The 27,275-nt window shown below is 35.1% G+C and overlaps 1 protein-coding gene across 1 annotated transcript; it reads left to right on the top strand.

Annotated features, from left to right (window-relative positions):
• Window positions 1-558: 558 nt before the first annotated feature.
• LOC109081444 (zinc finger FYVE domain-containing protein 16-like) lies at window positions 559-27,275 on the top strand. The gene is given in 20 exon segments (XM_042733283.1): window positions 559-727; window positions 1,564-1,676; window positions 3,206-3,918; window positions 3,921-5,156; window positions 7,146-7,242; window positions 13,692-13,868; window positions 15,009-15,148; window positions 15,233-15,446; window positions 17,521-17,643; window positions 17,739-17,894; window positions 19,095-19,217; window positions 19,220-19,318; window positions 19,436-19,518; window positions 21,470-21,574; window positions 21,660-21,810; window positions 22,945-23,025; window positions 23,108-23,270; window positions 23,865-23,970; window positions 24,047-24,223; window positions 25,116-27,275. Coding segments are annotated over 19 exon segments (4,173 nt in total). The 5' UTR covers window positions 559-727; window positions 1,564-1,606; the 3' UTR covers window positions 25,275-27,275.

The following is a 27,275-nucleotide window of genomic DNA, read 5'->3' as shown; positions in this document are numbered from 1 at the left end:
TGCATGCAACACCCACTGAGTAGAATTTTTAATATAACTCCGATTGGATTCATCTGAAAGAAGATAGTCATATACACCTAGGATGACTTGAGGGTGAGTAATTTATGGGCTAATTTTCATTTTTAGATGATCTAACCCTTTAATGTCAACATAAACAAGAAAAAAAACATTTTAAAAAATGGACGTTTTGAACGTTCTGTGAATGTTTTTAACTTTAGGCCTTCATCTGGTAAAGGAGGCTGTTAGGGAATGAATGACGTAATGGTCTTTACAATGGTACTCACTATATAAAGGCTCACGTAAGATCACGTGATTTTAGCTAAGTCACAACTTTCAAAACTGTTTTATGCAGTTTTTGTCTCCTGGAAGTTTTTTTTCTCTCCTTCTTCCTCTCTGAAAAGACTGATTTGTTAAACAACAATACAGTCCATTGCACACGCTGTACTTCAGTCCCTTACTGATTCTATTATTTTTTATATATATATTCTTGTCGAAAATTAAATATGACGCTACCCTGACTAAGCTCTGTAATTCAGTCAAAAATAGTGCGCGTCCCCTTTAAACAGCGACTCTCGCGCCGGGTGGAAATGGTCGCTCGCGCAGTCGACTGTGGAATGTACTGAGGGAAAAGAAAACATTAGCTCGCTGCTAACAGTGGAAATACACTAACATTTCATCCGAATACAGCCAACAAAACGAAGACGACTGAACAATGACACACATTAAGGTAGCTAACGAAGCGGAATGATATCATAAAAAATAACATTCCGGCCACCTGGGCTGAATTTATGTGTGTGTGTGAGAGATTAGACGCGAACAGCTAGACGCTAGCTAGCAGATTGCTAATGATAACTGGACAGCTAATATAACTTTATGAGAAATAGTAAGTTGACGTACTCTTTATTTGTTATATTTTGGGGTTGACGTTACGAAAGCTTTATTATTGTGTGCTGAAACGGTTTGAATGGTGTGCTTTATTAGTTTCTGACAGTGCAGTGATAAATAATGATGTTATTATTAATATCGAAAATAATAGCACTAATACGCATTAAGTAAACGTTATCCAGTTCATTTAGATGAATAATTAACAGCCCTTTCGAAACAAAGATTGATATCATAGCTCACGACAGAGGAATCCTAGATAATTACCATAGCCTTAGTGAATTAATTTAGTGTTTATAGTTTCTTGTTTAAAACGTATTGTTATATACAATGTTTTTTGTCAAATCTTTTGATTTGCTCTACAGACCACTTCCACTTTTCACTTCTCAATAAATCACAGCAAAGTAAACATCCAGAACCGTTACTGTGAATTTAGATGTTAAAAATATTCAATCTTACAATTATACAAATCCTCAGTATTAATAATAGCCATACATACTTGTCCCCGCTTTTAACTTATTTGTACTTAAGCATTGAGAACAGCTTGTCTATTTGTTCCTTATTGTTTTGTCTGTTACTGTCAGTAACTACCAAGTATTTCCTAGTTAGATTCATAAGACATAGAAATGTTACATTAGTAAAATATGTGTGATTTTTAACTTTCTGTCTCAACTGCCCCAGTTTCTCTGCAGGGGTAAGTGAGGTGTATCGTACCCGTCCTAGGATGGACAGTTATTTTAAGGCCGCTGTGTGTGACCTGGACAAGCTTTTGGATGACTTTGAACTCAATGCAGGTTTGAGACTTTTGCTTTACTGATATTGTAGTATTACAAATATTAATCTTGCACTTCTCAGTTGGTGAGGACACAATTCCTTTTGGGTGAATTGATGTAAATTCAACAACTTTTGCCGTTCATTTAATTGATCATATGTTCTGTATAATGTGTATGTATCCTATAGTTTATGTATGTAGTTGGTAGTTTTTTTTATTATTTTAACCCCTTAACTGTCCCCGTCCAACCTGTGGGACGCTTGGTGCTGCTTTTTTGTTGTTGTCCTTTTTCTCTACAAAATCTTTTAGTAATCATCATAAATTATATATCATTTGAAAGCTTAGAAGTCCAAGATTCATCCTGTGAAAACCATTTTGAAATCAGACGTATTGCATAACCATGGAAATGGTACTTTGAAATCTTATGGCGGTCTTCTCCCTCTTAGTGGGCAGTGTCAAGTGTCATATTACAAAATGTTGAGATAGAAGTAAAACTGACAGAGAAATCTAGAGAAAAATTAATTAAACAAAATTCAAAGTAGTTTTGATGGCTCCCAGTGGCTGTTTGTGGTATGACGCCCTAAATAAAATCTCACAGGAACCTCAATTTTTTTCATATCAACTTCAAATTTGGAACATAACTTATTTAGACACAAGGCTTAAATTTTATACCAATTTTAGAGTAAAACCTGTTATGTAAAATATTTATAATAAATAAAATAAAATGAATATAGCACATTTTATTTATAGTACATTTAAACTTCTATAACTTTTTGATACTTTAATTTTTTGAAAAATTTATGCCAAAAATCTACTAATTTTATTCTTAAAAAGAGACCAACCTTAGGTCTATATTCCAAAGTGTTCATAAATTACAACAATTTAAGTTTGGATAGTGCACTTTAATGCCTATTTTAAAAAATGGGGGTGACAGTTAAAGGCTTAAAGTATTTTAAATTGAAATAACTTTTTTATCTGAATATATTTTAAAATTCAGATTTATTCTTTTGATGGCAAACCTGAATTATCAGCATCGTTAGTCTTGAGTGTCACACAATCATTCAGAAATATGCGGATTTGCTGCTAAATTATTATTAGTTATTAACTGGTGCTCAATTATTAATAATTGTTCTTGATTTTATCATGTGACACTGAAGAATGAAGTAATGATGCTGAAAATTCAGCTTTGTGTCACAGGAATAAATTACAATTTAAAAATATATTTAAATATAAAACAGTTCTTTTAAATTACAATAATATTAACACAATATTTTCTATATTTTCAATCAAATAAATGCCTAGGTGAGCATAAGACTTCTTTCAAAATCATCATCAAAAAAAAAAAAATCTTTATTTCAAATTTTTTATTGGAGAAATCTCATATATTATGTGTAATTAATAATATGTGCAACAATATATATTCTATGCATGTCGTCTGGTCTTTATGTCAGTTTTATGGTATCATAACATTTATTTTGGTTGTTTTATTATGGCTTATGTTTTCGTGTCAGCTACATTATAAATTAATATGATGTTTTACTTGATTTTTAGAGGAGCTTGAGAACAAGTCCACCACTTTTACAAGCCCTCCTTGTCCGGACGCCACGATTGTCTCTAGTCACCATTTGGACCTTCAGAGCTTCACACCAGAGCAACACACGGTCACACAAACACTCCCAGACGTCAATGCCCTGCACTATGGACTTACATCACAAAGTATTACCTTAAACCAAAAAGATTCTTATTCTAATGAACAGCCACTCACAGGTGTGGACCTCCTGTCCTCTGTCGATAGCAGAGCCACCAAAAGTTCGGCTCCTCCTTGTCCGGACCGCTCCCTAAAGCCTGTGTGTGACCTGGTGAACGATACGGGTTCTGCAAACCTCCAGCAAGCCGATAGTCAGGAGGACTTTAAAGAACTGGATGTTTCTGAGAAACAAACTAACGAGGAGCTGCTAGTGGACTTCGAGAGTCCTGTAGTCTCTTGTCCGGGAGATGCTTCTAACGCCGGTGGATTACCAAAACATGACTCTGAGATTAACTATAACTCATTCAGCCTGCTAGATGTCATATTACCGGCCGTTGGTGACCCTCATGGTTTAAGTAGCATCACACCTTTGGAGTGCAATCGAATTGAAAGTCTTGAAGACTCGAGCTCCAATGATCAGAACAGCTGTCCATGTGAAGTCTCAGTAAACGAAGATGATGTTAATAATTCAATTCCTCATGCTACAAATGAAGCAACCAGTGAAGAGCATGCTGTAACTCGCTGCAGCCGGACTCAACAGACACCCAACTATCTGAAGATCTCAGTGCAACTCCAGAGGATTCAGCTGGAAGTCCCTCCCTGGAGAAGGAACCTTCTCTATCTTGCTTGCCGATGGCTGTATCGATGTGTGGATCCCTTGTGGCGTCTTTAGACCCACAGACAGCAGTGATTGAAACCAAAGATGAGGCTGATCTGGAAAGAAATTCAGCAATTCAAGAGGCTGAAGAGTTAATTCTTCCGTTAGAAGAACCCACAACACCGTTCTCCTCCAATAGGCCTGATTCCTCACCTGAAGATGAACCTGATTTGTCCAAAATCATGTCGAACACAGAAAGGGCGACTGCTGTCTCAGGCCATTACCCTGAAAGAAACTTTAAGCGCAACTTGTCACCGACAGAGAAGGAGTTGTGCGAAAGCAACCCGTCTCCGCCCTATTCAGAAAGCCCTAATTATTCCTACGAGTTCAGTATCGCCAACGATTACCTTCCTGAAAGCGACCAGACCGTGATGATGGTTACGGACGAGGAGCTGGACGCCTTTCTGATGGGTCAGGATGTGAAAATGAACTCCGACGCAGGCGCAGAAAAATTCACAGATGACGGCTTTTCAGAATTTAACGGAAACGCGGAAGGCTTTTTAGATGAGGAGCTACAGAGCTGCAAAGTTGAGACATTTGCTTCTCCTGAGAGCGATGGTTCTCTTCAATATCTGGAGGAGAGCGAAGGTTCGAACGTGTCGTCTTCATCTCAGGACAGCAGCCCGCTGAGGACAGATGCCACACAAACAATTAGCCATGAAAATGCAACCAGCCCTGTTGAGATTCAGTCAGTTTGCACCCCTAACCAAGACTCAAATTACGGCGGGGCGAGACCCAAAGCAGTTTTGTCCAACCAAACCGTACGGCCTCCATCTGAACGACCCGGGACTGGTCATGCTAATCCCGATTTACCAGGCCTTTCTGCAGAGAATGGCTCACAAGTTTCTCCCAACCAAGATGAAAATACCTGTGAACCCCCTTCTTATCAGCAATATGATACAAGTTACGGCCATGATGAGCTTTCAGAGCCTCCACCGTACCCAGGAGAGAGTCCTGATCCACCAGGACATGAGGTCGAGGATCTGGGGTCAAAGCAGCCCCCGTGGGTGCCGGACTCCGAGGCTCCTAACTGCATGAATTGTGAGCAAAAGTTTACCTTTACCAAAAGAAGACACCACTGCAGAGCATGTGGGAAGGTGAGTTTGTTGTCTCTCAGTGTCAGTAACCACAATTATTTGGAAGATATTAAATAGTATGGGGTCTTACGATTAATTTTTTTAAAAGAAATTAATACTTTTATTCTGCAAGGATGCATTAAATTTATCAGAAGTGACCATAAAGTTATAAAAGATTAGTTTCAAATGAATGCTGTCCTTTTCTATTCATCAAAGAATCCTGAAAAATAAAATGTATAAAGTTTTCCACTGGAATAAGATGCACCTGTTTTCAGGAAATAATAAATGTTTATTTAGCAGCAAATGAGCATATTAGAATGGTTTCTGAAGGATCATGTGACACTGAAGATAGGAGTAATGATGCTGAAAATACAGTTTTGATCACAGGAATAAATTACATTTTAAAATATGTGACCACAAAACCAGTCAATTTTTCGAAATTGAGATGTATACATCATCTGAAAGCTGAATAAATATTCTTTTTGCTATGATAGGACAATATTTGTCTGAGATACAACTATTTGAAAATCTTGAATCTGAGGGTGCAAAAAAATCTAAATATTGAGAAAATCATCTTTAAAGCTGTCCCAATGAAGTTCTTAGCAATGCATATTACTAATCAAAAATTAAGTTTTAATATATTTACGGTAGGAAATTAACAAAATATTTTAATGGAACATTATCTTTACTTAATATCCTAATGATTTTTGGCATAAAAGAAAGGCTTAAGACTGGTTTTGTGCTCCAGGGTCACATCTATTCAAATTTTCCCTGAAATTTGAATAGATGTTTTCAATTATAAAGTAATATTTCACAGTATTACTGTGTTTACTGTATTTTGAAATAAATGCAGTCTTGTTGGGCAGAAGAGTCTTTATTCAAAAAAATTTGCTTTACATTAAAGTTAACATAACATTTTAAACTTTAGTAGTTATATATTTAATATTTTGATATCATAATTAGCTACATTGTAAAAATGACTCATTATAAAAAAAAAAACCACAAAATTTATATATATTTATATTGATCTTAAATCAATCAAATTAGTGCAAGCATATTAAGTATTTATTGAACCGAACCTGTGACCACAGCAGCATGATACAAACTGAACAGTGATTTTACCTATACATTATTATAAAAAAATCTAACACAGATATATTGTACATTTTAAACAAATCTCAACAAGCCCAAAGTTTTGTTTTGTTTTATTTTATTTTATTTTATTTTATTTATTTTATTTTATTTTATTTGTATAATTGACTATTGTCCCTGGGAGGTGATTTACTTGCTATATTACTCTGTACTCTTTCTTCTCACATAACAAAAGAGTTTAAACTCTGATCAATATTTCATGTCCATTTATTATTTATCGAGTAAGTATCTTCATAATAAGCAAGATATGTACAGTCAGACAGTCATTATTTCAAAATAAACCCTTTTACGTTTGAATCCTTATCACCCTGTCAGGGTTTATTTTGCATAAATGAAAAAATTAGAGTCTTAGTAATGTGTTTGCTTCAGTTCTGAAAGTGACTTTGTAACTTTGTGTAGTAGTTGAGTGTGCCCTGACTTTTGGAGGTGAAAGGCAAATAACCGCAGTGTGAATCGATGAATTTACATGCAGTCAGCTGCGTTGATTTCGAGCAAAGTTCTGTGCCATTGTGTCTTAGTTTATTATAACCACAGGAAAGCCTTAAACCTGTAGTCCACTGCTTTAGACAGCAGAAGTACTCATTTTATGTATTGTTATCATTACGTCAGTGTGTGGTTTATTCTTCTCTGGAGGTGCTAAATATAGAGGCGGATTTACTGGGTCAGCAGAATGTATTTTTAGTGCTGATATAGTTTCCCGCTTGAAATGCTGCACTGAGTTGCTGTTTTCTAGACATATTGGGCCAATAAATAAAATGGGCTAAAGGACACCAGAGAGGAGAGTTTTCTCCAGGTTTATGTCTGATGAAGTACTGCCCATATCCATTTTATTAATAAATAATGTTGTCTGCTTTGCAGGTGTACTGTGCAAACTGCTGCAACCGCAAATGCAGACTGAAATATCTGGATAAAGAGGCCAGGGTTTGTGTCATCTGCCATGTTACCATACAGAGAGGTGAGTGCTAAACCACTTTAATATAGTCCCCAGCTGGCTTAATAAAAATGAATTCAGTATGTTCAAGTGGATGCAATGCACTGTACCTTTAAAACATCCATTACAACGAACAAACATTAAAGGGATAGTACACCCAAACATGAAATTTTGCTGAAAATGTCCTCACCCTCAGACCATCCAAGATGAGTTTGTGTCTTCGTTGGAACAGATTTGGAGAAATGTAGCATTGCATCAGTGTCTCAGCAATGGATCCTCTGCAGTGAATGGGTGCCGTCAGAATGAGAGTCAAAACAGCTGATAAAAACATCACAATAATCCACTCCAGTCCATCAGTTAACATCTGGAGAATCAAACGCTGTGTGTTTGTAAAAAAAATAAATCCGTCATTAAGATGTTACTAACTTTAAACCATTGCTTCCATCTAAAATCCAGTACTAGGGATTATAGTGGTATTTTGGCATCTTAAATGCCTTAATCAATGCCTTAATGTGGATTATTGTGATGTTTTTATCAGCTGTTTGGACTCTCATTCTGACGGCACCCATTCACTGCAGAGCATCCATTGCTGAGACACTGATGCAATGCTACATTTCTCCAAATCTGATGAAGAAACAGACTCATCTACATCTAGAAGGCCTGAGGAGTGAATTTTCAACAGTTTTTAATTTTTGGGTGAGCTATTTCTTTAAAGACTGACAATCTGTGGCAGTGGTTCATGTCGGTATGTGGGTATGACCCATTTCTACACTTCGGCCTACATGAACTACTGCCACAGATGGTTTATTTTTAGCTGCTGTAATGTGGTAAACAGAAATTAGGTTGATAAAATTAGTTTTTGAGGAAGAAATACTCAAAAGTACTCATTGTATTGGTATTGTGATATTGGCATGAAATCTTTGAAAGAGCTTTGTTTGATGCACTTAGTATGTATTAGTTATGTCTGTGAAGTCATCGGCTCTAAAGGCCCATTTGCACGTAAAACGATAACAATAATGAAAACGTTGCCATTTACAGCTGGGAAAAAATTCTGAAAGCGATTCTGTGCAGTTATCGTTACAAAGATTTCAAGACAAAGTATTTTTCACAAATAAATACATATTTAATGAAAATTTAATTAAAAAGGAAGTAAACACTGTAACCAACAGGGCACTCAGTATTCTGAGAAGTTTGTGTGCATTGAGAATCATATTTGTTTTCAAATAAAGCCAAGGTAACACTCATTTTACATACAGCACGCAGTGAAAATGACGTGAATATGGCGGTGGGCAAATGCATAAAGCGCAGCATAATTTGAAATCACGAGTTTAAAGTTTGTTGATCGCGCGTCTCCAGTGAAGCTTAACTCTCCTTCTGCCGCATTCAATTCACACGGACCGACTGTCACGCAGAGAACACGCGATCGTGCAGGATACAAACGAACACTTCACAAGATCTCAACTAGATTCGACTAAGTCTGAAATGTTCATTAAACAAAAAAATAATTATTCAAACAAATATAAAATCGAAATTACATAAACCCGAATCAAACAAAAACTTACTAAAACGATAACATACTATTAAAAACTAATAATATCAAATAAAAATAATATAAAACTCAAATTTATAGAATTAGATAGACTTATCCATATTAGACAGAACTGAAAGACGACAGCCAACAGGAAGTAAATTGTGAGCGGTGTTAGCGCCGTCAAAATAAAAGTCCTGCCTCAAACACATCGGCTAAACAGAAAAACTTATCGGCCTTGGCGATATATATCGGTCAACAACTAGTCGTGATATGAACTCTGTTCTTTAAAATATAGAAGAATTTTAACAATATTGAAACACTATCAGTCTTTATTATTTCTGGCCGATAGTAACTCTGATTACTAAAGGTGCATTCACACAAAAAACAATAACTATAACCATAAAGTTTAAAAAAAAATTCTAACTTTAAGAAAATAGTAGCATCCACACAAAAATAAAATGATAACAACGTAGAGAAACAATATAGTTGGAATCATTTTCACTGCTTTTTTCATCTAATGAACGCTAAAAACATTAAAGTGCATGTTGACATCACATTCACGTAAAGTCTAAGCAATTAGATTAAATATAATGTTATTGTTTCTGAATGTGGACACTGATATTGTAAGTATTTTTTTTTTTTGGTGTGAATCAACATACTTTTACTAAACATAATAATTTTTTCAGTTGGATCAACAGAGGGCAGTGTCAAAATCAAAAAGTGCATTATAAGTGATGAAGTTGTTGACAAAACTGAACGGCTGATCCCTTTCTCCTCTGTTTTCTCCAGTCATGTGGCACAGAGTTCAAGTTTTTGCGTTTCTACTGCATAGACAACTAACATTTAATACCCAACATAAAAATCCCAATAAAATCCTTTATAACTTTTCAACTATGCTTTTTTTTTTTTAACCTTCATAGATGTTTTTTTTATTAAATTGTTTAACAATGTAACTTTTTTTTTTTAAATGACATTGATGTCCTTAGTTGATACAGTTCTGTCATGACCGTGTTATTTTAGTATTATTTATACTATTATAGTATTAATAAATATTTATTTAGTGTTTATTTTTGTATCTTCAGATTTAGTTATAATAAGTTTATGTAATTTTGTTAATTTAGAATTATTATATACTCTTATAGTATTTATTATTTTGAATTCGCTTTTATTTTTTCGTTTTTAATGTTCATGTTTGTTTTAGTCATTTTTTAATGTAATTTTTATTCGTTTTTAAATATTTTTTTTATTTCAGTTTAAGTAATTGTAATACTTAAACTTATTTCACTTAGTTGCCAAGGCAGCATCTTTTAGTTCTTAATCTCATAAGTGTATTTTATTTAATTTAACCTTTACTACTTTTTTTAGTTTCAGTCAGCAATAATAACACTGGCTCACTTGCGTCCCTTTTGAAAGAAGCAGATCCCGTATCCTTTTAATTTGTGTCCAACTTTTTTGTGGACCAAACATCTGAAGCTCTTTTATTTTTCAAGGGCTGATTTAATGGAGAAGATCAAGGCTTTATTTTATTTTTGTTTTGGCCGGTCTATAAAAATAGGCTGGCACACGGTGTGTGGCAGAGCGTGCGGTCCATTTGCACATTAAAAAGGACATTCATCACAGAGCGTCAGTGCTGCGAGGGTTTGGTGCAGGGCTGGGTGGAGCCAGGGCTCTGGTGCATGTCCTTGAGTGTGTGTGTGTGTGTGTGTGTGTGTGTGTGTGTGTGTGTGTGTGTGTGTGTGTGTGTGGTTTAGGACCCACCTGGTGCAGTATTCGTGACACCCTCTCATTCACTCTCTGGGTTGAGGAATAGAGTTAGACACACATAAACACACACACACAGACACATATCTCATCTTCAGGCGAGGAGGGTTTGTCACCACTCTCAGCCCAGGGCAGCAATTTAATACGACCTCTGTGCGTGTGTGTGACGGACTGACTGAGCTTGCACTCGCAGCCAGAGACGTTAGCCTGGTCCAGGACAACTCAGTGTGAGCTGCGCCCCGTCCGGGATGAGAGAGGCTCAAGGATGCACCCTCTATTTCACTCACTCGCGGACTCTCTCTCGCTTAACGGCAAGGGGGACACTTCCTCCTTTGCTCGGCGCACACTAACGCGGTCCTGGGAGACTAACAGGCTACCCGTGATTAACCTGGAAGAGAGTTAATTTAGGATGAGGTAAGCTCACTGAACTGAATCGAAATCGAGCCCTCTTGAGGCTCAAAGTATAATTGATCATTTTATTTGGTTACCTCTTAAAGTTTGTAACTTTTTTTTGCACCGTCTTTAGTGTATTTCCACATGCTGAAGGACGTTCCGTCCTGCTGGTTCTTGGCTTCACAGTTCCCATCTGTCTTGTTGTAGCCGTTTTCACCGTGAGCCAGCATATTCTGCTTTCGTGCTTCTAGCTGACATGTTTGCAAGTGTCACAGGCAGTGTCAGTGTAATCAGGTCGATGAGCATCTATGAGCTTTAATCAACAAAATGCACAGCGCGGCTGACTCACAGCTGGAGGAGGTGTCAACACACTGGGCTGTGGCTGCACTGGACGTCCTGTTTCTTGAGTTCAGTTTGGTGGCTCGTTGCCCATCTCTTTAATAACAACAGTACTGTGATTGACGCTTAGTGCTCTTGCTTGTAAATGTTTGATTTATTAGAAAGTGACTCAGCTGATTGAGGTTTGTACTTTGGACTTTAGTCATCATTTGGTTTACAATTCTTGACAATAGACATTTATAACGAAATATTTGAGTGTACATTATATACACTACCATTCAAAAGCTTGGAGTCTTTAAGATGTTTCTCAAAAAAGTCTCTACTGCTCACCAAGGCTGCATTTATTTGATCAGACACCATTAAAAACTACAATTGTGAAATATTATTGCAATTTAAAATAACTTTATGTGAATGTTTTTAGATGTAATTTGTTGCTGTGATCAGATCATCATTACTCCAGTCTTCAGTGTCACATGATTCTTCAGAAATCATTCTAATATGCTGATTTTGCTGCTCAAGAAACATTTCTGATTATTATCAATGTTGAAAACAGTTGCTGCTTCATATTTTTCTGTGAACAGTGATACATTTTATTTTTCCGGATTATTTGATGAATAGAAAGTGCAAAAGAACAGCATTTATTTGAAATAGATATCTTTTGTGACATTTTAAATATACTGTCACTTTTTAACAGTTATTCAATGCTGAATAAAGGTATTAAATTCTTTAAAAACAAAATCTTACTCACCCTAAACTTTTGAATGGTAGTGTATTATAAATATAGTTCACCCCAAAATGAAAATTGTCATCATTAAAGGGATAGTTCACCCAGAAATGAAAATTTGATGTTTATCTGCATACCCCCAGGGCATCCAAGATGTAGGTGACTTTGTTTCTTCAGTAGAACACAAACTAAGATTTTTAACTCAAATCTTTGCAGTTTGTCAGTCTTATAATGGAAGTGGATGGGAGTCATGGCTTTGAGAGTCAAAAAATATACACAAACGAAACCAAATTAAACCCTGTGGCTTGTGACGATACACTGATATGTAAAGACACGAAACGATCGGTCTGTGCAAGAAACTGAACAGTATTTATATTGTTTTTTACCTCTGATTCACGCAATGTCCAAACTGTCCTGAGCGCGTCCTGAGCGTGTTCTCAACAGCCGGTGCATGACACATTTTCTTCTTCTTCTTGCTTTATGGCAGATTGCAGACTTATAAGTGCATTACCGCCACCTATCTCTCAAATGGACCATTGACACTCCTAATTGAGATGTGAAAAATACACTCAATGGTCCATTTGAGAGATAGGTGGCGGTAATGCACTTATAAGTCTGCAATCTGCCATAAAGCAAGAAGAAGAAGAAAATGTGTCATGCACCGGCTGAAGAAGACGCGCATGAATCAGAGGTAAAAAACAATATAAGTACTGTTCAGTTTCTTGCACAGAACGATCGTTTCATGTCTTAAGACCTCAATGTATCGTCACAAGCCGCAGTGTTTAATTTGGTTATGTCTCAGTTTTTTTTGACTCTCAAAGCCATGATTCCCATCCACTTACATTATAAGACTGACAGACTGCAACGGTTTGAGTTAAAAATCTTCTTTTGTGTTCTACTGAAGAAACAAAGTCACCTACATCTTGGATTCCCTGGGGGTAAGATAAACATCAAATTTTCATTTTTTGGGTGAACTATCCCTTTAACTCATGTTGTTCCGAAGCTTATGACTTTTTCTTTTATTGAATACAAAAAGCAGAACATTGTCGCTTTTCTTTCCATGAAATTAAAGCATATAAACCAGGGGTTGTCACTCTCTGAAAAGCACCATAAAAGTAGTTCATACTTGCCAGTGTGCTATTGAAAGTCATCCAGAAGTTAGAGTTGTGAGGAACAGATTGAAACGTATTCACTGTGCTGCAGTGGAGGGCAGGATTTTCAGTAAATATTTACAAAGATACGAACGACAGCACACACGTCTACTTTTAAAGGGAACTTTTTGTGCTAGATCTCTGTTTTTGTATTTCAACAGAAGATAAAGAAAGTCATAAAAATTTTTGGCTTGAATTATAAACTCCTTTTTTATGTGCGAGTATGCATGGTGTGAGTAATACAGAATATTAATTTTGAAATAATTTAGGATGAGACTTTGATTGGATAGTTACATATTAGATTTCCTTTATTACATAATTCGTAAAGTCAAGTAAAGTCAGATATGAACTACTGTATTTTACAAAAGTATTTATTAACTATTAATTAAATTGCCTAAATTAAACATTTTTGGGGTCCTGTTAACTAAAGTTGTGCACAGCCTTTAATGACAAAACCTCACATTTACCGACTGTTCCTTTCTCTCTCAATCATTCTCTCTCCCAGCATGAGCTTTCATTCACCACACTGTAAAGACTGATTTAGGGATGGCTGATTTTGTGTGTTTGTGTGCAGCTCAAGCCCATGAGAGAATGATGAGCCCTACTGGGCCCAGTCCCAATCCCAACATCCCATCAGAGTACTGCTCCACCATACCACCCATGCAGCAGGCCCGCGCCGCCGGCACCCTCAACTCTCCCCCACCCACCGTCATGGTCCCCGTGTCTGTCCTCAAACACCCCGGTAATGACGGTACGCACTGCACTCTGAGCCAGAGTTATAACTCTTATGGCTATAAAACACAGTGACTTCCACTTAATATAATTAGCTCATGAATGAAAGAGTGATTGCGTCCCAAATTTGCATGCACTGCGTATCATATAGTGTGCTAGACTAGGTTAGCGTGTTAACTGTACACTACTATATAAAAGTTTTGAATCAGGATGATTTTTAATAAATATTTCAATTCAGCAAGTATGCATTAAATTGATCAAAAGTTGCATTTGTAGACATTTAATGTTACGAAAGATTTCTATTTCCAATAAATTCTGTTCTTTTGAACTTTTTGTTCATCAAAGAATCCTAAAAAATTAAATGCATCACGGTTTCCGCAAAAATATGAAGCAGCACAACTGGTTTAAACATTGGTAATAATAAGTAATGTTTCTTGAGCAGCAAATCAACATATTAAAATGATTTCTGAAGATCATGTGACACTGAAGACTGGAGTAATGATGCTGGAAATTCAGCTGCGCGTCACAGGAATAAATTGCATTTTACAATATATTCAATTAAAAAAAGTTGATTTTAAATTGTTATAATATTTCACAATTTCTAGTGTATTTTTGATCAAACATTTGACCCAAACAAAAAAGCAAACTTTTAAACGGTATTGTAAATGGTGTAGAAAAAATTGAAAACAGAAAAAAATCGCTTCCTCTTCATCACACCACATATCATGGATATTTTATTTGATACACCTATTTCAAGTCAGTGTCAATGATATACTATCATAGTTTTATTATTATTTTAAATTAGATTTTGTTTTTATATTTTGCTTTCATTTAAATTTTGAAGTTTAAGTAAATGTGTTTTGTTTCTGTCATTTTTTAGATGTCTAGTTATTCATTTTATTTCAATTTTAGTTATTTTAGCACTTGAAGTTAAACTGAAATAAAATAAGAATTAATGCATTGGCAACTAACTGAAATGTTAGATTTTTATATAAATTTTATTTCAGTTTAACCTTTTATTTCGAGTAACAAACTTTCAGTATATATATGGTTTTAGTTATTTTAGTTTTATTATTTTAGTTTTAGTTCACAACAATAACCCTGTTTCAAGCTTTATCTTGACGAGTTGCTGTTTGTGTTTCTCCATGTGTTCTTGTAGGTTTTCCACGTGAGCAGAAGCATGTGTGGTTTGCTGATGGTATCCTGCCGAACGGTGAAGTCGCCGACACCAGCAAACTGTCTGTACAGACCCGGAGATCCTCTCAGGATTCGAGCCCAGTAACGCCAGACCCGCCGGAGGTGAGACGGCTAAATCCTCTCAGCTGATGCTGGAGAGAACTGATAATGACAGCTGAAGTCATTAACTGATTTGCTGCCTTTCAGCCTGATGGTAAATTGCCTGGTGAGTGTGATGAGAGCACCGGAGGAAGTTCTGACAGCGCTGCCGAGGTGAGCCGCCCGCCCGTCAGAGGCCCGTGGGACTACGGCCTGCTCTGTGCGGTGGGCAGCTGCGTGCAGAGAGAGGTCAGTCTGGTGCCAGAGGACGATGAAGGTCTGCCTCCACTGCTCATTACCACAGGAGAGGAGGAAGATGGGGGTGAGCACTTTCAAAGGTTTAAACTAGAGGGTAGTCTCGTTTTGATTGGGCTACAAGTCGACATCAATATTTATCAAAAACACAAATGCACTAGGGCTTCGAATTTCGAATATTTGTCTAATTTAAAAAAAAACAAAAAAAACACATTTGAATGCAAAAACATTGCATTCGAATTTTAGGTCTGCGTCAGCTGTCAGGCAGCTTTATCAGTGGCACACCAAATGCGACGACGATGTAAGTTTCATTGCATTTTAATGCTTTTGTTAGCGACAATGTTAACCTATGCAGTTGAACCCACTTGATGCGGCACTGCTACGGTGTTCATTCAATATATTGCAGAAAACGAGAGCATCAGTGTGGAGAAGATGTTGTTTACGTCAAAACTGAAACCAAGCTGTACACACAGAATGCATATTTATCTCATTTTCTAGAGGGACATCTATCACGTCTCGCACGAGAGCGGCATGTTTAGAAAGCCATGTAAAATTAATGCAAAGTTAAACTTTTAAAAAGCACGTCTCATGACTTTATGCCATCTTTTCCCCATCCCACTCTATCTCATGTTTTTAAATGAAGAAAGTAGCCTACTTTTGTGATTGGTTTTCAGTCCTTTGTATTGAACTGTACATACATGCACGGTGCTGTTTTTTTTTCTACCTGTTTAAGCAGCTCTATTAATTATATATGGTTTATAAACATTATTTTAAACATTATGCACTTTTTTCAAAGATAGTCATGTTATTTTATTACGCTTTGAAGAAACGAGCATAATGTTTTGCTCGATGCGCCCTCTAGTGGCTTCAGGAGAGAAGCCAAAAGCTTTTTTCCCTCTAACTGAAATTATGCCTTCCAATATAATATTTAAGTAGAAAATTAGAATTCAGTTTTTCAGTCATTTTGACAACCCTAAAATGCACAATGTCGAAAATAAACTTGAACATGTCTTCATGTACTTCACCTCCAGAGCTGTCACTTTTGCCATCATTTAATTTGAGAAAAACTAGTGTCAGATACACACACAAACTCAAAGGTCTCCGCAGTGACCCACCGGAATAAAAGTATGGTTTAATTTGAAGAAGTTATTACAAAAAGATATTGCTGTTATATAGTAAAAATGTACTTCTCCTCTCAAAGTAAAAATAATAATAATACAACAATATAACATTACTTCATCATAAAAATAATAAATAAAAAATGGTCTTTTTCCTCATTTATTCCTTCTCTTTCTACCTTGTACTTATTTGAACAATGTCTAAAACTTGGGATTTCAAGCACTTCCTGTGTCTGTTTGCCTCTTTAAGAAAAAATCTCTTTATGTATCCCCCAATTGTAAGTCGCTTGGATAAAAGCGTCTGCAAAAGATTTTTTTCATCCATGTTTTAATTAATACAGTATAACATTTCTGCAGCACTTTATTTGACCAAAAAAAAAAAAAGTTTGACATAAAATAACATATTTTGCTGGAAATTAGTGTTTTTTCTTTTCCCCCGTTAAGGTTTTATGAATTTGCTTCTTTAGACAACTTTTTTGATAAAACAGAAACGCAAAATTTGGGAATTTTATTTATATTATTTATAAATAAAGAATAAAAGGCAGCTTATTCTGTAGTTTAATTCTAAATAAATACATTATATTCAGATTTATTGTCGAGGTCTAGCAAATATGTGCAATTCATTTTCTTCCCCCTTTAATGGTATGAAATGAATGTTGTGATAAATCAGTATTTATATGATATGGGGGGAAAAAATGTTGAGATAATATTTTTTGGCAATATTGTCAAACCCTACATTGGACTATTCAATGAGAAATTTTGAGGATTTCATGCCCTCAGGCTCAGAAATGTGTCTATTGTAATGCCAGTGTGACTTTGTAGATGACCGCAAAATGCTATTTACTTTCAGAAGTCACTTAATATCCTGATTGAGTATAAAACGTCATATAAATGTGTAGCTACCTCACTACCTTTAACTGAAGCTGCTGCCATTTCGGTTGTTATTTTGTGGCCTCACAATAGTAATTTTGCTGCTGCTGATTCTTTAGGGTGTGATACTGTTTTTCTGTCATTGCATTGCAGATGTATTAGTTGAGGAACGTCCTGCTGCTTGCCAAATATTGCTGCTGTTGGAAGAGGGAGGCCCACAACCTCTGACCTTTGTGCTCAACGCCAATTTACTGGTGAACGTCAAGATCGTCACATGTATGTTACGGTATCGCAATCTGATTAAAATATGTGATCACGTCCAGCTCGTTCATTGGCTAAACGTCATTGCCTTCTCTTTGTATGTGTTGTAGATGGTGGGAAGAGGTGCTGGTGTCTGAGCTCTAATGGTTTTCAGGGAGTGGGCCAGAAGGAGCTGGTGTTTATAATCGAGTGTCTCCCAGAGGAGAACAGCCTGCCTAGAGACGTATTCAACCTGTACATTAGTTTATACCAGGATGCACAGAAAGGTATGTCACACAAACACTTCACAGTATGGGAAAACACATTACGCTTGGTTGCTTTTCAGATCTTAGGCTTTTTGGCTTTTCGTCACGTGATGTTTCAGACTAGTGGAAAGAAAACATCTAAAAAAAAATTTTTTGTCTATTTGTGTGTGTACATTTAAATTACAATCCATATCTTTAAAGGCTGTTTTCTCAAAATGACTTTTTGCACCACTTCAGTCGCACTGACATACAGTACACCAAACTTTACAGTTTTTATACATTTTATTTAAAAAACCATGAATAATTTTTCTTCTCTCTTTACACAATATATATTTTTTACTAGAATGAAGTATTTCTCAAAGTAAAAATAATATTAATAATAACAATAATAAAACTTATAATATTACTTTTAATTATTTTACTATTAGCATTAGAAGTAATATCACTATTATTAATAAGAAATATCTCACAACTCTTACAAATATATATATTTAATATATACATTTTATCCATGTTTCAATTCATACAGTACAATTTCTGTACTGTAGCACTTTTTAACCAAAAATAAAATAAAATAAAATGCATTTTGGGGGGAAATTATATAATGTATATATTGTATACTTATATTGTGTGTATTGTATATTGTATATACATATATATATATATATATATATATATATATATATATATATATATATATATATATATATACACAAACACACATATATTTATGTATTGACTAAATTGTTAAAGTTTAATGAATTTGTCCTAAACAACGTTTTTTGATAATAAAAATCTCTTTCTAGAAATGCATGCAATTTAGTGCATATTTCATTAGTTAATGCATCATTTGCATATTTAAACATACCATGCCAAAACATATTTGCAATTATTAATGTAATCAGTTAACAGAATATGTACGTTGATATCTGTTAAATTATTAACCTATTCATCTGTAGTGTCTTGCCTTAAAGGGGAGACAAAAACCGTCATAATTTGCTTTTTCATGTCCATATTCCATCCTCTTTCTGATTCTAATAAAGTTGTATTTTTTACTACTGTACTGATAAATTGGTAGCAAAATAGATTTATACCAGCAGAAATATTTTGTTTTAAGGTTTATTTTGTTGCATGATATTTTATCTTTTTAATAAAAACACTAAATATTCGGAATGTAATTGAGTGATATTTATAGTGTTTTTCTTATTTTTCCCACCAAAGGGAAGTTCATCGAGCACCTTGGAAACGTAACGTTCACTGACAGTTTCCTGGGCAGTAAAGACCACGGGGGCGTCCTGTTCTTCACTCCAACCTTTCAGCCACTGGATGGTCTTGCTCTGCCGCAGGTTCGTTCCTCTGTGGTGTTTTGATTCAGAAACTAGAGGTTCCCTGGGCTAAAGTGTTTCCCCTCCGACTGCTGCTCGCTCTGGGGGTGCAATACAACGGTGAGTCCTCATTAAAATATCCTTTAGTACACTAGAGAAGACACTGTTTTTAAGAATATAATATTCGCTCATAGTACTGTCTCCTCCAGTCTTGTGATGTGGTGTTTATTGTTACAGTGTATCCCTGCACTTTGGTGAGCGTGCGTTTCCGTGACTCAGTTTTTAAAGAGACGGGACACACCATCATGAATCTGCTCACAGTACGTGTTCACATTTATATCCCTCGAGTATTGAACTAATTCATATGAATTTGCAATGCATTGTTTAAAGATTTAAAAAGTTTGGGATTGGTAAAATCCATTAATATTCAATACCAAAAATCAGACTAATTGTGATCCTGCAGCACAAAAGCAGTCTTAAGTCTCTGGGGAATATTTGTAGCAATAGCCAAAAATACATTGTATGGGTAAAAATTATCCATTTTTATTTTATACCAAAAATTATTAGAATATTAAGTAAAGATCATGTACCATGAAGATATTTTGTAAGTTTCCTACCATACATAAATACATAAATATATAACTTCATTTTTGATTAGTAATATGTATTGCTAAGGTCTTCATTTGGACAATTTTAAAGATGATTTTCTCAATATTTCGATTTGTTTTGCACCCTCAGATTCCAGATTTTCAAATAGTTGTATCTCAGACAAATATTGTCCTCCTAACAAACCACACATCAATGGAAAGATTATTTATTCAGCTTTCAGATGATGTATACATCTCTTATTTTGAAAAATTGACACTTAAGACTGGTTTTGTGTTCCAGGGTCACATTTGTTGCTAACCTTATACACAATATCTAAATTTTAGGTTTATTGTGGTTTTAATTAAAAATGTTATAATATGTGAGTCATTTCCCCCTGAAGGGTATGAAATCAGAGATGGTTTGGTCAAGCTGTTTTTCTAACCAGAGTCTTGGGTTCAGCTCAGGACAGATAATGAAGGAGATTAGAGAGCGCTCAAGACTCAAACCCGAGACCTCACAGTGTGTACTTCAGCTCTGAGCCACTCTTGATTTCTGAGAATTAAAGAGCTTCTTTGGTCCCCATTCTAACTATAGTGCTTTCAGGTACACTTATGGCCACTTTTTTGGATGCAGGCATGGAAAAATATGGCCTATCTCTGCAAATTAAGTTTATTTTGCATCTAAATTATTACCGGTTATTCTACTTTGCAGATCCATTTTAGTATGACGTGAATGTAAACATGTAATCAAATTTTTGGCCCTGTAACCCAAAACCCTTTGCTGATTTATGGCTTAAAATGCTTTTTTTTCAAGCAGTGAACCAACATTCAAAATATTCAATGCAAAATATTCAAGGCAAAAACTAATAATCAAGTTGTTCAATCAAGGCATCAATACCTCTGTTAACTATTACTAATTATATGGACAGAAATAACATTACATAATACACACGACACACATGTATTATTATAGGAATAATACAACCACAAATTACATTTTGCTGAAAATGTGCTCTCCCTCAGACCATCCTAGATGTCGATGAGTTTGTTTCTTCATCAGATTTGGAGAAATGTAGCTTAGCATTGCATCACTTTCTCAGCAATGGATGCTCTGCAGTGAATGGGTGCCGTCAGAATGAGAGTCCAAACAACTGATAAAAACATCACGACAATCAACAAGTAATCCACACCACTCCAGTCCATCAGTTCGCATTTTATGAAGCAAAAAGCCACGTGTTTGTAAGAAACTAAAACAAATTTCACTGGAGGAATTGTTATTATGGATTATGGACTTATATTTTATTCGGAAGCAACAGTTTGAAGTATAAAAGCCTTAATGAGGGATTTGTTTCACGCAGCTTTTGGCTTCTCAAGACATTAACTGATGGACTGTAGTGATGTGGATTACTTGTTGATTGTCGTGATGTTTTTATCAGTTGTTTGGACTCTCATTCTGACGGCACCCATTCACTGCAGAGCATCCATTGCTGAGAAAGTGATGTAATGCTACAGTTCTCCAAATCTAATGAAGAAAGAAACTCATCGATGACTTGGAAGGCCTGAGGGTGTGTACGTTTTTAGCACATTGTCAATTTTGGGTGAACTATTCCTTTAACTTTAGGCCTTGTAACGCCAAATCCTTGTTATCCACCTTCATTTTTGTGATTTGCTGATTCTAACACAGGATCTGAGGAACTACCAGTACAGTTTACCGGTGGTGGAAAATCTGCGAGTGCACATGGAGATGGGCAACAGCTACATCGACATTCCCAAGTCCAGGTTTAATGAGGTCAGAGTTATGTTTGAATTGTGCAGCAGTCAGGCTTCAGTGTTATTGTGTTGTTGAATGTGTTGTGTTGTTCTGGCTGTTGTAGATGCTGAAGGTGGTGAACTCCTCTAATGAGCACGTGATCAGTTTCGGTGCCTGTTTCAGCAGTGAGGCCGATTCTCACTTGGTTTGCCTGCAGAACGAGGACGGAAGCTACCAGACGCAAGCCAACAGTATACCAGGAAAAACCAGGAGAGGTTAGTTAGTCACTGCTATAGCTAAAAAGCTTTAAAACTTGGTGTTTTTCTCTTAAATGTCTTAAATGGATTTTGTTTTTTCAATCAGAGGGACCAAAATTTCAATCATTTTAAGCCATTGTAGTCAAGTAGATATTTAATGCAAAATCTAAAAATCAAGTGAAAAGTAATCAAGGAATGTTTTTCCCAGTGATTTTGACTAAATGAACACAAAGAAAATTTGATTAATCTTTTTTTTTACATTAACATTACATGAAACACATTATTCCAACTTACATTTAAAATAATCAAACCATGTTTTCTCAGTGTTTTTTGACTGAATAAACGCTAAGAAAAAATATGTATTTAATCATTTTTATTGATATGCACAAAAATATTACATAATACTAAGGCTGTCAAATCAATTAATTGTGATAAATCGCATCCAAAATCAAAGTTTGTTTACATAATTTATGTGTGTACTGTATATATTTGTGTATATGTGTAAATACACATACGTACATGTATGTATCTATGAAATATTTATGTGTGTGTATGTGTGTGTGTATTTATACATATGTAATTTCATATTAATGTATGATATATATTATATAAAAATGTAAATATATAATGCATATATTTATTTAATATATACATGTATGAGTATCTATATATATATACATATAAATATATACAGTACACACACAGATGTGTAAACAAACATTTATTTTGAATGCAATGAATCGATTTGACATGCCTACATAATACATATTATTTTACCTACATATATTTGTGAAAAATAATCAAGGCATGTTTTCCTAGTGTTTTTGACTGAATTAACATGGACAAAAAAGTTTTAATTGCTTTTCCACAAAAATATTTAGATAATTATTTAAACTTAACAAACAATAGCATTTTAAATCTGAGGTGATATTAAAACATCTTTATGTTGTGATAGTTGCATGTTGCAAGACAATGAATTATCGCAAGGCTATTTAATATTATCAAAATCCAACCAAAACCAAACTTTCAAATGTACTTTGGTCAGCACCAGAAGTTTTAGTGTGATATCACTCTTTAAGTTGTTGGTTGTGTAACATTTGTTATGTAATATGATTAGTGGATGTCTCACCGGACCGCATCTTTCATTTGCAGTGACTGGAGCTAGTTTTGTGGTTTTTAACGGTGCTCTGAAAGCCTCATCAGGATTCATCGCCAAATCCAGCATTGTAGAAGGTAATGCTGTCACATAAATCACTTTCAAACACTACTTCAGGTCAAAACGTTTAATCATCACGCTGTCCCTCTTTATCTTTAGACGGGTTAATGGTGCAGATCCCTCCGGAGACCATGGAGGGTTTGCGACAGGCCCTCAGGGACCAGACCGACTTCCAGATCCCCTGTGGAAAGGCAGATTCGGAAGAGACACGGGAAAATGTGAATGTACGCTGGGTTGACTGGACCACACCTGTCAACACTGGGTACCAGCAATTTATCATATACATTTACACTATCATGAGTTTGGAGTAGTTAAGATTTATTGTTTTTAAAAGTAGACCCTTATGCTCACCAAGGATGCATTTATTTAATCAAAAATATGATCAAAACAGCAATATTTTTACAATTTAAAATAACTTTTCTATTTTAATATAATTTTAAAATGTAATTTATTCCTGTGATCAAAGCTGTATTTTCAACATCATTACTCCAGTCTTCAGTGTCACATGATCCTTCAGAAATCATATGCTGATTTGCTGTTTAAAATTACTGTATTTTTATCAAATAAATGCAGTATAGGTGAGCAGAAGATCTTAATCATTCCAATCTTTTAACCAGTAGTGCATGTTCTCACCAGATGCTTGTGGAGGTTCTTATGCCAATACTGTACTGAATAACCACTTTACTGAACGAAAAACAACTACCTATAAAAGGATGCCAGTGACCTTGAAAATGTCTTCTGCCTTAATTAGGCACTATTTAATATTCATTCCTTCAGCTTCCTCTGACTGTTAAGATGCTGTGTCAGGCCAAATTTAATTCCCCTACGACAATATAACGTGTTTGCATGTTTGCAGAGTCACCAGTCCGGTGGATGGCAAGTCTCTAGAGGGAGTGTGCAGCGTCAAGATCCAGCAAGACTCAGAGTTTGAGATGGACGGCCGAACCATCAGGTGTACTGAGGTGAGTACGGCATGATGCCTGCAGAAGAAGGGATTTTATTGGTGTCATCTCTGCTTCATGTCCCATCTCCCTTCAGGTCTTCTATGTGCTGAAGTCTTCAGACGTTTCTCTGTCTGCCGTCCTCACATCATCGGCTCAGTTTCAGAGAGAGATCGCCACGGCCAGCTGCGCCGCCCTCTGCCCGCACCTCTCTGTGCTCATGGCCAACGGCTTCAACTCTCTCGCGCTCCGGGTCTCCACCGACTCGGACATGGTAAATTATTTTGGGTGCTAAATTATACAGCAGTGTTGACTTTACAATATCTTCCCAGGCTAAAACCTGCTCATTTTATAATATAAGATCAAAAAAAATTTCAACAAAAGAGCAGTTTTAATGGCTTCCTGTGGATTTGCCGGCAAAATAAAAGTTTGAGCTTTGAAAATTAAGAAATTAGAGCTAGCTATATACATATTTCTCACACATACACACATATATATATATATATATATATATATATATCACTTCATATATTAAATTATATAGATTTATATATTATATATATATATATATAAAATAAAATAGACACTTCATATATTAAATTATATAGATTTATATATTCTATCTATCTAGTATTGTAAAATTGCAATACTAATATTTATGGCTAGTTTAAATTTCTTAATTATCAGTAGTTGCTCAAAAGATTTTAATAAATATTACTAATGTTAAATTTTAAAATTTATTATTAAAAATATATAAATGTTAATATTAGCATTTCGACAGTGAAATATTTCAATAATATTTCTGATTTGTTTGATATTTAATGTAATATATTTAATGTAATGTTAATACTAAAAATAATCATGTAAGTTATGTTCATATATATTATCACCAAATTTTGGGTCAAATTATGCAGCCGTTTATTTTATATACAGTAGTCAACATTTGAAGTGGATCTAAACATTTCATCAAAGTTGTCCTAAAACCTAAAACCAAAAATGCGTTCTTGTCTTGTCAACTTTGATGAAGTTTTTTGATCCACTTCAATTATTGATTACTACTTATATACAGTATATTTTATGCAGCCCTTTAAACAAGCACAGCAAACCTTTTTTAATCACATTTAAAATCCCAATATTGAGCAGAATCACTCGTTGTATTCTTATAGGTTGAGTATCAGGCTGGCTCTGGTGGCCACCTCCTGCCTCAGAAGTATATGAACGATCTGGACGGGGCTCTGATTCCTGTTATCCACGGAGGAAGCTCCTGCGTCCCCCATCAGGCCATGGACATGGAGTTTTTCTTCTACATCTCACTGAGCATTTGAACACTGGTGACTCAAACTTTCCAGCCACAGGCAGCCTGTCAGACCTTCACGATCGGTACCAATGAATCACAGATGCAGATAGACAGACTCCGTATCTGATCTCTGACAAGGTATGGAGAGTTTGATGCGTTTTATAGGAAAAGGGGGAGATCCTTATATTAGCGATCCTTTAGAATAAAGAACGAGGTCTTGGATCAGCAACAAAAATAAAAACGACAGAACTTTGCTGAACTTTGCTTCTTTAGTCATGTTTCCAGGGTCTGATCGTTGGATGCTGATCGATGAATGTTAGTTTGAACGTGAACAGAATTGTTTATGTATGACTACGATGTCAGATATACTGGTAATTATAATCGTTACTTGATTACACACATGGCAACTGAGCATATGAAGTGCTGTTTCTTTATGTCTGTTTTTTCTGAGCTGGAATCTGCAATCTGTTTTTCCCATCCATCATAATTTACTGTTACCATATGAAGTAGCTTCATGTGGACTTAAGAATCCATATGGACGTTTTATGTACTGATTATTGTACTTTTTTTAAGTACTGCATCTTATGATTAGTCATTTTTCTCAATCTGTAAAATACACAGGATAAAATACGCCTCGGTTTGATTGTTTAAAACATACAGATGAAATCATCTGCTAATTCGATTAAGCTTTTATTAAGCTTAAATACTATTTTTGGAGCAGACAGTTCATGTGTTGATTAAAGGTGATATTTTTGATAGGGCATTGAAATTAGAAATACACATTCTGCAATCATAACCCCAAAAAAGCTAATGAAATGCTTGTGAAAACATGGTTTCAAACCACATATTATATTTACCAGAAACGTTCAGAGTAAAGGACGATAGGATGATCTCAATGAAATGCTTTGCTTTAACATTTATATAATTATTTTCACTCTACTGCATTAATTAAACAAAAGGTAATATATTGAGATCTTTAAATGGCTTTATTTTACTATTAGTTAATTTTACTGGACAAACTGAAAAACAGCCCCATCTGTTAACACTACAAATGTGTTGTTGGTGTAACCAGCCAGGAATTGAAGGATCCTTAGAGCTTTGAATGTTGGCCTGAAAAAAAATATCAACACATCTGAACACTTTCCATGTTTTTTAATTTAAAAAAAATCTCAACCCACAATAATGCGAGTTAACAAGGCTGCCGAATGTCCTCAATATACTCCACGCATTAAAATATCCGTAACTGTTTAACAGATTGAAGAATTATGAAAATGCTTTCCTTATGAAATATACTGGACGGTGTTTCTGAATTAAGTAGTCATTTTATAAATGCAATAACCTTGAGTTGTTTAACTGGACTGTGATCCTACAATTTTACCTTCAGCTTAAAATGTACCTTAAACCTGCAAAACAAGGCTTTTTTCCCTCAAATGAATTATGATTATATTAATGCCAAGTTTATGAAATCATTACTTTATAGATGCTGCAGCTTAACAAAAACCTAAATTCATTAATTTGCAAAATGCACTTTTACTGTGGTTGGTGAAAGCAAATACAGGGCGAGTGATTGTTTCTTATTTTTTATTCAGTTTTTCTTCATGGTGATAAAACACAACATAAGCAGTGATGAATCAGTTTATTTGATATATTTACTGGTATATTTAAATGATCTGAAGGCTTCTATAATTCTGTCACAAACCAAATACAAATGTTCTTAAGATACACATGATTGTTGTGAAAGGATTGAGCATTTTATAGACATCTCAGATCCTTATTTGGGCTTTGTGGAATATTTTGGGAGTTAAATTACTTTCTCACTGTTCCTGATTAATTAAATCATCACAAAGTATTTTTATGCTTTACAAAAAGCTGTTAAGATGTACCGGTTTGCATAATGTATATCTATTTATTCATGAAAACCAGATTTATTTGATGAATTATCTGGTATGGGACCTAAGGATGTTCTTCAAAACAACATTCATTTCTAATATGTATCTCATGTAGAATAAAATTTTGATAAATATACAAA

Source organism: Cyprinus carpio, chromosome B10 (genome assembly GCF_018340385.1).
Source record: "Cyprinus carpio isolate SPL01 chromosome B10, ASM1834038v1, whole genome shotgun sequence".
Lineage (NCBI taxonomy): Eukaryota > Metazoa > Chordata > Actinopteri > Cypriniformes > Cyprinidae > Cyprinus > Cyprinus carpio.
The sequence above is the reverse complement of the archived record's forward strand: the minus strand, read 5'-3'. Positions and strand labels throughout refer to the sequence as shown.